Genomic DNA, 14,464 nt, shown 5'->3' with positions numbered 1-14,464 from the left:
AGTAATAGCTGAGGATTTTACAAAACTAGTGAAAGATAAGCTACAGAGTCAAGAAATGCTGTGAATCCCAAGCTGAAAAAATACAAACAAGACCATACCCAATAAAAGTATTGAAAAGCAAAGGCAAAAAGATGTTCCTAACAGTAGCCAGAAAAAAAAGATATATTACCTTCAAGTAAGGATAAGTCAGAGAAATACTTGCTCAAGAGAAATGAAAGCCAAAAAATAATGGACTGTCTTCAACATGCTGAAAGAAGATAACTGCCAACCTAGAATTCTGTGACCCAGGAAAGGATCCTTCACAAATGTTAGCGAGAAAAGTCATTTTCAGATAAACAAATTGATAGAATTTGTTACCAGCAGACCTACACTACAGGAAGTACGAAATAATCTTCAGAATGGAAGAAAAAGTACTCCATATGGAAGCTTGGAGACGGGAAAAAAGGTAGACTGACAAAAGTAAATGTTGTGAATAAGTTTTAAGGTGGACTGTTTAAAATAGTAATAATTTCTTATGGGGTGAAAATATATATAAAATTAAAGTATATAACAATATTGGCATATAAGTTAAAATAGTAGCCTCCAAGATGACCTTCAGTGATCTCTACCACCTCATATCCACATTCTTGGGTAGTCCCCTTCCACATTGTATCAAGGTCTCGGTATTGTATCTAGATAGCAGAAGTCATGGTATATCATTTTCAGGATTAGGTTTTACGATAAATGGGGTCAAAAGGTGCAAACTTGCAGTTATAAAATAAGTCATGTAATATACAGCATGGTGACTATAGTTGATAATACTGTATTGCATATTTGAAAGTTGCTAAGAGCATAGATCTTAAAAGTTCTCATCACAAGAAAAAAACGTTTTTGTAACTATATAGGGTGACAGACAGATGTTAACTCGGCTGGGATGATGTTTTCACAATATATACAAATACTGAATCATTACGTTGTACACCTGAAAGTAATCTAATGTTATATATCAAATATACCTCATTTAAAAAGAAAAGATTAAATTATAAAAGACACCTCAGCTTATATCTCAGGTGTGCATGTCCTCTTACTCTCATTTCTCAGTCTGGGGAATTCAACTGCACACTCAGCAGCCTATGGCAGGGCTCACATGGTAAGGAATCAAGCTCGCTGGCCAATAGAGAGGAACAGAGGCCTCCTGACAACCATGTGAGTGAGCTTAGAAGTGAATCCGCCAGTCTCATTTGAGCTTCCAGATACTTGAAGCCCCAGCCCATGTCTTGACAGCAACCTCACAGGAGACCTCAAGCCGCAACAACCCAGCTAGGCTGCTCCAGATTCTTGACCCTGAGAAACTATGTGAGATAATGTTTGCTTTGTTAAGCTGCTAAGTTTTTGGGTTATTTATTATGCAGCAATAGATAGCTAATACTGATTTTGATGTCTGGAAGTAGTATGCTGTCATAAGAAAAACTTGAAATGTGATGATGGCTTTGGCACTGGGCAGTGGTTAGAAGCTGTAAGAATTTTTAAGAGTATTAATGAAAGCCTAAAGTGCCTTGAATAAATTAGTAGTAGAATTTTAGACTTTGAAGAGGCTGCCAGTAAGGACTTAAAGGAAAGTGAGGAAAATCTTATTGGAACCCAGAAGAAAGTGATCTTTGTTATAAGGTGGCAGAAAGTTTAGCAACATCTCAACTGCAGTAAACTGAAAGGTAAAAAACATATTTAATGAACTGAATGATCTGCCAAAATGTTTCAAGTACTGCCTATTTTTTTCTTGTGCTGCTTATAGTCAGATGTAAGAAGAGAGAGAGAAGCTAAAGAAAGGATTATTAAATAAAGAGGAGCCAAGATTTGCTGGTTTCAGAGATTCCTAGCCTCTTCAGATGACAAACAATACTAAAACTAAGGAATGTTTCTGAACAAAGATCAAACTCAAGGCACTCTCAGGAAAGCATGGTCTAAACTTGAAGCCAAGAGTGTGACTGTAAAATTGTTTGTTAAGACCTCAGAAAAGACAAAGGTGTGGTGTCTCACAATACTGTTCAGGCAAACAGCCCTGAGAAAGAATTTCAGGGTGTACTACACACGTTTCCATATGTGGCTTTAAGAACAGTAGGGCTTCTAAGAAGCGTAGGGGTGTTTTACATAAACCCAAGGCAGGATGGACTTATCTAGAGGACATTTGTGGGTGTAAATTTTGTCTAATGGAATGAACTCCAGTGAGATCCACTGGAGACCTGCAGTATTTTCAAGAACCACACCACCTTGGACTGCAGAGACAGTATAAAATGAAAGGGGCCTTTGACCGCCCAGACTTCTAAAAGCAAGAATCAGACTAAGAATTTACTCAACTGCAAACATGCTAACCTTCGTGATAAAAGGATGACTTGGAAAGCAGAACCAAGTGTTATAAAGAGTCATTTTCAGGTAAGGGCAGAAGTCTGCCCTAATCAAGGAACTTCCAGCACTTTCCCAGGTGGATTTCAGAATTGGTATGGACCGTTGACTCATTTTGTACCTCCCTTTTCCCCCCTTTTTAGCAGGAATTTCTAAAAGATTATTTTCTGCATGCCCCACCATTTTATTTTGGGTGTACGTGGGGCAGAATACTTATCTCTTAGTTCATAGGCCTATAGATCAAGAGGAACTATACTTGAGATGCTTAAGGAACTACACCCAAGGATCGTCATCTGGACCTAGATCAGATATACATGACAAGTTTCTCAACTTTGAGTTGATACTATATTGGGATGAGACTAGTGGGGACCTTTACAGAGGGTGAGTGTATTTTGCATGTTGAGGGGGAGGGACTGTGACTTCACATACTGGGGCCAAAGGATGGACTGTGGTAGCCAGCCTCAAAGATGCTCTCCAGTGATCGCCACCTCCTGGTATTCACACCCTTGTGTTATCTCCCACATTGTACCAGAGTTGGTCTATGTGACCAGTAAAAGATGGCAGAAGTGATAGTATGTCACTTCTGAGATTATAAAAAATACTAGTGCTCGCTCGAGCTCTCTCTCTCGCTCGCTCGCTCTCTCGCTTGCTCTCTCATCAGTCACTCTGAGTAAAGTCATATGCCATATGGGCAGACTATGGAGAGACTCACATGATGAGTAGCTGAAGTCTCTGCCAACAGCTGGAGAGGAACTGAGGCCTGCCAACAATGACATGAGTGAGCTTGGAAGCCGATTTGAACAATGTGATTAACCACCATGACCTAATTGACATGGAGAAAAAGACCATCAAAATATTACTGTGCACTTAGTCAATGCAGAATGCAGATTCTTTTTAAGTGGAAAAATTGACCGTATGCTGGGTCATCAAGCAAATTCCAGTGTAAAATAGAAATTATTCAGTGTATTTTCTGTCCCCAGTGAAACTTAGAAGTCAGTAACAAGAAGATAACTAGACTATCTACCAGCTACCTAGAACTGGAACAATATACTTCTAAGTAATCCTTGGGTCAAAGAAGATATAAAAAGTAAAATTAGACATGTTTAAACTGAATGATAATAGCAATACAACATAAAACAGTGATTAGAGCCATTCTTAGAAGGAACTTTATAGCTTAAATGCATATATTGGAAAAGAAGAAAGTCTGAAAATCTGTTTTCTCAAGAAGCTAAGAAAAGAAAAGAAAATTAAGCCTAATCGAGAAAGAATAATATAGACATTAATAAAATAGAAAAAAATTCTATGCTAAATGAACAAAGTTAACTCATTGTAAAGAACAGTGAAATTAGACCAGTAAAATAAAGGTGAGTCCTGGCAAGACTGATCAAGATTAAAAAGAGAATAGACACAACCTATATTAGGAATGAAAAAGGGGCTATCATAGCAGAACCTAAAGACTTTTTTTAAAGATTATTTTTTGAACAACTTTATGTAATTGAAAATTTAGGTGAAATGTATAAATTTATAGCAAAATACAAGTTAATATTGAAATAATAAGAAATACAAAATCTGAATTGCCCTATATGATTAAAGAAATTGAATCATTAAATGAAAACCTTCCCACAAGAAAAACTGCTGGTCCAGAAGTCTTCACCAGTGTAGTCCACCAAAGATTTAAAGAAGTATACCGATTCTATACTATAAACTCTTCGAGAGAATAGGAGGAGGAATACTTTTCAACTTATTTTATCAGAGTAGCATAAACATGACGCAAAACCTGAAGGACATTACAAGAAAGAAAAGTTACAGGCTAGTCTCACTCATGAACATAGATGCTTAATTCCTAAACATAATATTAGCAAGCCAAATCCAGCAGTATGTAAAAAGGACAATAAAATATGACCAAGCTGGATTTTTTTCAAATCCAATTTTGATTTAACTTTGAAAATCACTTATTATAACTCAATACCCATGTATAATTTTAAAAAAAATTTAAAAACTCTTAGAAATAGAAAACTAGGAATAGAAACCTACTACAAACATACTTATTGATAAAATATTCAAAGCTCTCCCTCTCAGATCAGGGACAAGACAAGGATAGCTGTATTAGAAGTCTTAGCCAGTACAGTAATGTAAGGAAAAGAACTAAAAGAATAAAGCTTGAAAAAGAAGAAATAAAAGTGTAATGTTCTAGAAGACATGATTGTATATGTTGAAAATTCCAAAAATTGTGTTGATAAACAATTAAAATTAATAATTATCAACAATTAAAATTAATAATTAAATTTAGCAAGATAGCTGGATGTAAGGTGAATATAGAAAAGCCAATTATATATCAGCAGCAAATAAAGTTGAATTTTAAAATAACGTTTACAATAGATCAAAGTACTTAGGAATAAGCTTAACAAAAACTGTGCTTTTCTGCACTGAAAATTACAAAACATTACTGAGCAAAATTAAAGAAGACCTAATGAATTAATAGCCAAGGGGGGTCACCAAACTTTTTCTGTAAAGGGCCAGATAGTAAATATTTTCAGCTTTTTGGGCCAAAATAGTCTCTGTGGAAACTACTCATCTCTGCTGTTTGAGGTGTAAAACCAGCCATAGACAATACATAAATGAGTGGGCATGACTGTGTTCCAGTAAAATATTATTTACAAAAGTAGATGGTGAGACAGATTTTGCCTATGGGTCATAGTTTGCCCAACCCTGATCTAAGCACTGGTTAATTAATGCCTACCAACATCACAGAATGAGGAGCAACTAGATATTATTTGCATCACGTTTAGAATATGTCTTGCCATCTATGAAGTAGTCTTACTAAAAATTGCAAGAATAAAAAGATGGATGGTGAACTTTTCAATTAAAAGACACTAAGAGACTTATCAGTCAATTACAATGTATGGACTTTATTTGGATCCTGCTTCAAATAATATATTAAAAATGAGACAGCAGGGACAATTTGAATATTGACTGGATATTTGATATTAAGGGATTAGTTTAAATTTTTTTAGGTGTGATAATGGTATTATGGTTATTTATTTATTTATTTTTGAGGAAGATTAGCCCTGAGCTAACATCTGTTACCAATCCTCCTCTTTTTTTTTTTGCTGAGGAAGATTGGCCCTGGGGTAACATCTGTACCCATCTTCCTCTACTTTGTATGAGACACCACCACAGCATGGCTTGACAAGTGGTGTGTAGGTCCACACCCAGAATCTGAACCTGCAAACCCCAGGCTGCCAAAGCAGAGCACTCGAACTTAACTGCTATGCCACCATGCCGGCCCCAATTATGGTTATTTTTGAGTCCTTGTATTCGAAGAAGTATATCCTGAAATATTTGTGAATGGAATATCACGTGTAGGATTTGGTGTTATGCATTAACGCCTATAATTTCATGGTTGTGTTATACTTCTCTACTTGTTTCTCTACAAGTAGGTGTTCTCCCCTGACTCCAGGGACTAGGTCTAATTCACCTCTATATTCCTAGCACTAAGCATTGGTGCTCAGTAAGTGCTGCCAAAATGAATGTAGCTAGCGCCTCAAAAACAGTAAATGTGTCCTTTAGGCCCAGTGTTACCAAATTGTTTTTGAGTACTAGATTTTTATAGAAATTGCTTTCTGTTTCCAAAGGGGAAAAGTAGGCACTTGGAATGAAATAGAGCTTCTGTGAAACTTTCATATGCTGTTATGAAGAGTAGGCTACATTAGGTTATCAAATATATTTCATGGCTTTGTACAAAATGCTCTCTCATATTCACAGCATAATGAACAGATAGAAATTATATTTATTTTAATTCAGCATAAACTTATATTTCCCTCACTAACTTAGTAAAGAGACTTTACCTTTGTTGTGGCCATGAGTTAATGGAAATATTTTTATGTAGCCGTAAGTCTTAAATTTTGGACAAGGAGCCAGATTTCATCTTCTGCTTGCTGCTTATTTATAGTAATATAACATTATGATTCACTTAAGAAAAAATATTTTAACTGTCACTTTTAATTCTGAAACATAACTATTACTTCTTTTTTTTAAATTGAGATAACGTTGGTTTATAGCATAATATAAATTTCAGGCATACATCATTATATTTTGACTTCTGTGTACAAGTACATTGTGTCCACCACCAAAAGTCTAGTTTGCATCTGTCACCGTACAAGTGTCCCCATTTACCCCTTTGTCCTCCCCTCCACCTCCCTCCCTCTCTGGTAACCACCAATCTGTTCTCTGTATCTGTGTGTTTGTTTGTTGTGGTTTTTGTCTTCTGCATATGAGTAAAATAATACGGTATTTGTTTTCTTTGTCTGACTTATTTTTCTTAACATCATACCCTCAAGGTCCATCCATGTTGTCACAAATGGCAAGATTTCATCTTTTTATGGCTGTGTAGTATTCCATTGTGTGTGTATATATACACTACATCTTCTTTATCCATTCATCTGTTATTGGGCACTTATGTTATTTCCATGTCTTGGCTATTGTAAATAATACTGCAATGAATACAAGGATGCATATATCTTTTGAATTAGTATTTTGGATTACTATTAATATTTTGTATAAATATAATGTAAATTAGTATTTTGGATAAATATCCAGAAGTGGAATAGCTCGGTCATATGGTAGTTCTATTTTTAGTTTTTTGAGGAGTCTCCATACTGTTTTCTGTAGTGGCTGCACCAGTTTACATTCCCACCAGCAGCGTATGAGGGTTCTCTCTCCTCCACATCCTCCAACTCTTGTTATTTCTTTTTTTTTTTGAAATAATAGCCATTCTGATGGGCATGAAGTGATACTTCATTGTGGTTTTGATTTGCATTTCCCTAATAATTAGTGATGTTGAACATCTTTTTTTGTGCCCGATGGCCATCTGTATATCTGCTTTGGAGAAATGTCTGTACAGATTTCTCTGCCCATGTTTTAATTGGGTTGTTTGGTTTTTTTGTTGCTGAGTTGTATAAGTTCTTTATAAACTTTGAATATTAACCCCTTTTCAGATGTATGATTTGCAAATATCTTCTCCCAGTCGGTAGGTTGTCTCTTTGTTTTGTTGATGGCTCCTTTGCTATGCAGAAGCTTTTTAATTGGATGTAGTCCCATTTGTTTATTTTTTCTTTTGTTTCCCTTTTCTGAGGAGATATATCTAAAAAGATATTACTAAGACTAATATCAGAGAACATACTGCCTATGTTTTCTTCTAAGAGTTTTGTGGTTTCAAGTCTTAAATTCAAGTCTTTAATCCATTTTGAGTTAATGTTTGTGTACGGTGTAAGATAGTGGTCTGCTTTCATTCTTTTGCATATAGCTATCCAGTTTTCCCAACACCATTTATTAAAGAGACTTTCCTTGCTCCATTGTATGTTCTTGGCTCCTTTGTCGAAAATTAGCTGTCCATAAAATGTGTGAGTCTAGTTCTGGGCTCACAGTTCTGTTTTATTGATCTGTGTGTCTCTTTTTCTGCCAGTACCGTGCTGTTTTGATTACTATAGCTTTATAGTATACTTTGAAATCAGGGAGTCTGATACCTCCAGCTTTGTTCTTTTTTTCTCAGGATTGCTTTGGCTATTCAGGGTTTTCTGTTGTTCCATATAAATTTTCAGATTCCTTGTTCTATTTCTGTGAAAAATGACATTGGGATTGCATTGAATCTGTACATTGTTTTAGGTAATATGGACATTTTAACTATGTTTATTCTTCCAATCCATGAGCACGGAATATATTTCATTTCTTTGTGTCGTCTTAATTTCTTTCAACAATATCTTACAGTTTTCAGCGTAAAGGTCTTTCACCTCCTTGGTTAAATTTATTCCTAGATATTTTATTCTTTTTGTTGTGGTTGTAAATGGGATTGTTTTCTAGATTTTGCTTTTCTGCTAGTTTGTTGTTAGTATATAGAAATGCAACTGATTTTTGTATGGTGATTTTGTATCCTGCAACTTTACTGTATTTGTTTATTATTTCTAATAGTTTTTTGGTGGGTTCTTTAAGATTTTCTGTATATAAAATTGTGTCATTCACAAATAGTGACAGTTTTACTTCTTCCTTTCCAATTTGGATCTCTTTTATTTCTTTTTCTTACCTAATTGCTCTGGCTGGGACCTCAAACACTGTGTTGAATAAGAGTGATGAGTGGGCATCCTTGTCTTGATCCTGTTCTTAGAGGGATAGCTTTCAATTCTTTAACACTGAGTATGATGTTAGCTGTAGGTTTGTCATATCTGGCCTTTATTATGTTGAGGTACCACTTCTGTACCCACTTTATTGAGAAGTTTTATCATAAATGGATGCTCAGTGTTGTCAAATGTTTTCCCTGCATCTATTGAGATGATCATATGATTTTTGTTCTTCATTTTATTAATGTGCTGTATCATGTTGATTGATTTATGGATGTTGAACCATCCTTGCATCCCTGGAGTAAATCCCACGTGGTTGTGGTGTGTTATCCTTTCAATGTGTTGTTGTATTCAATTTGCTAATATTTTGTTGAGGATTTTTGCATCTATGTTCATCAGCGATATTGTCCTGTAATTTTCTTTTTTTGTGTTGTCTTTGATTTTGGTATCAAGGTAATGTTCACCTCATAGAATGAGTTAGGTAGCGTCCCATCCTCTTCAAGTTTTTGAAACAGTTTGAGAAGGATAAGTATTAAGTCTTTGAATGTTCGGTAGAATTCGGCAGAGAAGCCATCTCTGGTCCTGGACTTTTGGTTGTCGGAGGGTTTTGATTACTGTTTCAGTCTCCTTACCAGTGATCAGCTTATTCAGATTCTCTATTTGTTCATGATTCAGTTTTGAGAGGTTGGATGATTCTAAGAATTTATCCATTTCTTCTAGGTTATCCAATTTGTTGGTGTATAGCTTTTCATAGTATTCTCTTATAGTCCTTTATATTTCTGTGGTATCCATTGTAATTTCTACTCTTTCATTTCTTATTTTATTTGAGGCTTTTTTTCTCAGTGAGTCTAGCTAAAGGTTTGTGGATTCGTTTATCTTTTCAAAAACCAGCTCTTAATTTTGTTGATTTTTTTTCTGTTGTCTTTTTAGTCTATATTTCATTTATTTCCTCTCTGATTTTTATTATTTCCTTCCTTCTGCTGACTTTGGGCTTCGTTCTGTTTTTAGTTCCTTTAGGTGTAGTGTTAAATTCTTTATTTGAGATTTTTTCCTTGTTTCTTGAGGTAGGCCTGTATTGCTGTAAACTTCCCTCTTACTACTGCTTTTGCTGCATCCTACAGATTTTGGTATGTTGTATTTTCATTTTCATTTGTCTCCAGGTATTTTTTGATTTTTTCATTGATCCAGTAGTTGTTCAGTAGCATGTTGTTTAGTCTGTACATATGTGGAGACTTTGTGACTTTTCCAGCTTTCTTCTTGTAGTTGATTTCTAATTTCATACTATTGTGGTCAGAAAAGATGCTTATATGATTTCAGTCTTCTTAAATTTACTGAGACTTGTTTTATTCCATATGTATGGTCTATCCTTGAGAATGTTCCGTGTGCACTTGAGAAGAATGTGTATTCTGCTTCTGGATGGAATTCTTCTATATATACCTGTTAAGTTTATCTGGTCTAATGTTTCATTTAAGGCTGATGTTTCCTTGTCTTTCTGTCTGGATGATCTGTCACTGATACAAGTGGAGTATTAAAGTCCCCTACAATTATTGTGTTGCTGTCAATTTCTCCTTTTAGGGCTGTTAATATTGCTTTATATATTTTGATGTTCTTACATTAGGTGCATATATATTAACAAATGTTATGTTTTCTTGATGGATTGTCCCCTTCATCATTATATAATGTCCATCTTTGTCTTTTAGTATCTTTTTTGGCTTGAAGTCTATTTTGTCTGGTATAAGTATGGCTACATCCACTTCCTTTTGGTTGCCGTTTGCTTGGAGAATCATCATTTATCTCTTCACTTTGAGCCTATGTTTGTCTTTATTTATTTTTATTTTTTGGTGAGGAAGATCGGCCCTGAACTAACATCTGTGCCAGTCTTCCTCTATTTTGTATGTGGGACACCACCACAGCATGGCTTGGTGAGCAGTGTGTAGGTCTGCACCCAGGATCCGAGCCGGTGAAACCCAGGCCACAGAAGTGGAGTGTGCAAACTGAACCACTGTGCCACCGGGCCAGTCCCACCTGTGTTTGTCTTTAGAGCTGAGATGGGCTCCTGGAGGCAGCATATTGTTGAGTCTTGTTTTTTAATCCATCCAGCCATTCTGTCTTTTTTTTTTTTTGGTTAAGAAAAAAATTTTTCTTAAAATTTCATATGTGGGCTGCTGCCACAGCATGTCCACTGACGAGTGGTGTAGGTTCACGCCCAGGAACTGAACCCGGGCCGCCAAAGCAGAGCGCATAAACTTAACCACTAGGCCACTGAGGCTGGTCCCACTCTGTGTCTTTTGATTGGTGATTTCAATCCATTTACATTTAAGGTGATTATTGATATATGAGAACTTAATACTGCCATTTTATCTTTTGTTTTCTGGTTGCTTCATATTTCCTTTTTTTTCCCCTTGTGTTTCTGTCTGTTGCTGCAGTTAGGATGTCAGAGTTCTTGCGCACTACTGCTGCTGCTACCAGGCTTTGAGCCGTGGTGGGGTCCTGGGATCATGGGGCTCTGCCTCCACTGCTGCTCTGCTCCCTGTGGCTGCAAATAGAAAGGAGGTGTTATATCAACAATCTACAAATAACCATAATAACACTAATACACAAATATGCTAATTCTTTTTCTCTGCTATGGTGCTGTTGTAGTCAAGCTTTAATCATATAGTATGGTCCTTTCAAATCAAATTAGTTGGAGGACAAACTCTTATTTTTTCTAAAAGAGCAGCTTTTTATTACACTACTTTTCAAAGTAGTAGAGTATCCTAAAAATATAGTAGTAGTAGTGAGGAGGGTTTTAGGAAAATAAGATATTGTTGGAGAAAAGAACAAAAGGAAGAGAGGAATTCTGAATCCCAATAAAGTTGAGTTTTGGAATAATCTTGAAATTTTGTTTTCATCGTTTACAATGACTTTCTGACAGTTAAATCACCAGATTCTTTTTTTTTTTTTTTTTTTTTAAGATTTTATTTATTTATTATTTTTCCCCCCAAAGCCCCAGTAGATAGTTGTATGTCATAGCTGCACATCCTTCTAGTTGCTGTATGTGGGACGCGGCCTCAGCATGGCCGGAGAAGCGGTGCGTCGGTGCGCGCCCAGGATCCGAACCCGGGCCGCCAGCAGCGGAGCGCGCGCACTGAACCGCTAAGCCACGGGGCCGGCCCTAAATCACCAGATTCTTTCCAGGAAAATATCTATTAGTGTTATGAAAATTAATTCTCATTTTCAAAAAATTATGTTTATTTAGAAAATATATACCTCAATATAAATCACGTTGAGGGATTTTCTTATCTTTTGTTATTTTGTCCTGTTTCTTTATCCTATTACTTGCTCTGTTGTTGTTCATTCCATTTTTTCCCCCATAAAAATGAGGCCTGTAAGTACCTCAGTTTTAGCAACCTACCAGTGATTAGCAACTACCTGAATATAATATTATTTTAGGATTCTTACTCAGATATTGAGTCCTAGAGGAGAAATTTCTAATTGAGGAATATTTGATTCCTAGTTTTTCTTCTCAAATATAGTTACATGTAATCTTATAAAACTAAATGATACAGTATCTTTTACTGCATTCTTAACCTCAAAATAAATAAACATAAGAGATTTAAAACAAATTTCATTAGTTAAGAGTTAGACAATTTATATATTAGTGTGTAAAGTGAATTAAGGTAATTAACAAAAGGAGAGGTGCAGGCTGTTACCTGTTTTAGAAATGTGAATGTAGCAAGTATAATTAGGATATATATGACACAGTATCCTAAAAATTACTGTTAGATTGGACATTAAATACTAGATAAACTACATTTGAATTTTTTGAGCTGCAACAATTTCCCTGTGAGTAAAAGACAAATTTGTAAGGCCTTTACTGGATTGATGCTAAGCTTGTGAGTACAGCAGTCATTTGGAGCCTCCCTTTTGCCATATTTGTCTATTGTATCATATATCAGGCCAATTACTATTTTCAGAAACAGTATTCATGACTGAAATCCTACAGTTAACCTTTAGAAGATCAAAAGGAAATATACTTATAAAAGGTGACCCTAATATATACATATCTGCTCTTCTTCTGCTTTATTGCTTGCATGTTTAGCAGCTTTTTTATTTTCATTTGTTACATAGAACTCTTAAGTGCACATTTAAAGGTCAAACAAAGTCATCTTAGGGTGGAAAACTAGCATATCAGTTACAGGGCATAGCTGAATATTTTGGCAGCAGTAATTTGGAGTTATCATTTTAAAAGATTTGTTTTAACATACAGAGTGATATTATAGCTATTGCTAACTAAAATTGTATAAAACTTACAATTTTTAAAGGTTTTCTGCTTGAGATCAAGTACTAAAAGCTAGAAGTATGTTTGTATCTTTAATCAGAGCTGTACTTACATTTTGGGTAAACTTTCTCATAAATACTGAATGTATTCATTATTTATGGTATGCCAAAATATCTTCATAGATCTGTAGAATGCCTTTCCAAACTGTCTGTTCATGTTTAATATGATTATTCATATTCTGTAAGTTCAAGAAATGCTTCTTGCTTTTTCCACTATCCAGTATCTTTCATTTTATATTGACAGGATTTAATAGTTATTGTTTTTCGTTGGAGATCTGCAGTTTTTTTCTAACGCCTCTTTAGAGAAATGTATTGCTCTTAGAGGTAGTAAAATATATTGAGCTATAGCTGACACTGATTTGTTTTGTTTTGTTTTTTAGGTGGTTGAACAGGGTATGTTTGTAAAGCACTGCAAAGTAGAAGTGTATCTCACAGAATTGAAGCTCTGTGAAAATGGAAACATGAACAATGTTGTAACACGAAGATTTAGCAAAGCTGACACAATAGGTAATGCAAGATTCTGTCTCTTTGGTAAACCATTACTATTAGAAATTTAGTTATAATTCTGTTTGTTATGTACTGCTGGGATGATAACCATTTTAAGGGTGTATACTTAACCATTGCAGATTTCCAAGCTTGTTGCAATATATCTTGGCTTAGAGTTGAATTACTTATCGTTTCTAGATCTACTTAACATTATTTGATGTTTAATATTTGTGCCATTTTACTTTAAAAAAAATCAAATAGTTTTGTTTTAATTTAGCATTTGAAAAATGTATATCATGTTTGTAACATGAATATAAATTGAAACAGAACTTTAAATAAAAACTTGCTTAAATAAAACTTTGTCAGGTAATGTAATGTATATATCCATAATAATGTTTCCCCTTTTTAGCATGGAAAATGGTAATAGATTATTTCCTTTTTTCTCTCAGTTTATTCTTTGGACTCTAAATACAGTTAAGTAGCTACTTACATAAGGCAGCAGGCTTAGCATTATTATGACACATTGATTTTTTTTTAATAATGAATAGGTTAGGGAATTATAGTCTCAATAAGTGTACCTAACTTCCTCTATATATTTATATATCTTTTTATCTTTATGTACTTACATATGTATGCATATAAATATATATTAAAATATATGTAAATTTTTTTCATTCTCTTTAAAAGTCATGTTTTAATTTAAGATCAAGAAAGTATTGAATAAAATTTTTTAAAATAAATGATTATGAATTTAGTAGCAAAATTATAGTACTTTTTGATAAAACAATGCATAATAAAAATTATAAAAGGTAGTTTTGTATTTTAAAATAAAGTTATTGGAAAACAAGATTAATGGTAATGACATTGATCTTGTTGGAAAATGTAAATGGACAGTGGAGAAGGACATAACACTTAATTCAGAACTCTCCAGCAAGGAAGAGAGATTAGTAAATTTATGAATTATAGCACTGTATAGCTTTCCTTGTTGGAACCAATCATTAAGTACACTTTATTAAAAGTAAATAAAACTATTTCTGAATCTCCTAAGTACATTTGACTTTCACCACTTACCCATTTCACAGGAGGAAACTAGTTTAACCTATGTTGTTCATGAAATGGTACCCAGTGCTTGGTTAATCCTCATGTTTTCACCAAATAAAATATTA

At 34.6% G+C, this 14,464-nt stretch overlaps 1 protein-coding gene across 2 annotated transcripts in view; it reads left to right on the top strand.

Annotated features, from left to right (window-relative positions):
• USP15 (ubiquitin specific peptidase 15) overlaps positions 1 to 14,464 on the top strand; it is a 123,572-nt gene that overhangs the window by 32,601 nt on the left and 76,507 nt on the right. For both annotated transcript variants that reach the window (XM_004429355.3, XM_004429356.3), the window contains exon 4: positions 13,193 to 13,319. In XM_004429355.3, the coding sequence (XP_004429412.1) occupies positions 13,193 to 13,319 (127 nt within the window). The remainder of the gene's footprint in view (positions 1 to 13,192; positions 13,320 to 14,464) is intronic.

This window comes from Ceratotherium simum, chromosome 17 (genome assembly GCF_057802395.1).
Source record: "Ceratotherium simum simum isolate JZ-2026a chromosome 17, ASM5780239v1, whole genome shotgun sequence".
Taxonomy (NCBI): domain Eukaryota; kingdom Metazoa; phylum Chordata; class Mammalia; order Perissodactyla; family Rhinocerotidae; genus Ceratotherium; species Ceratotherium simum.
This window is presented reverse-complemented; position numbering and strand designations above follow the sequence as displayed.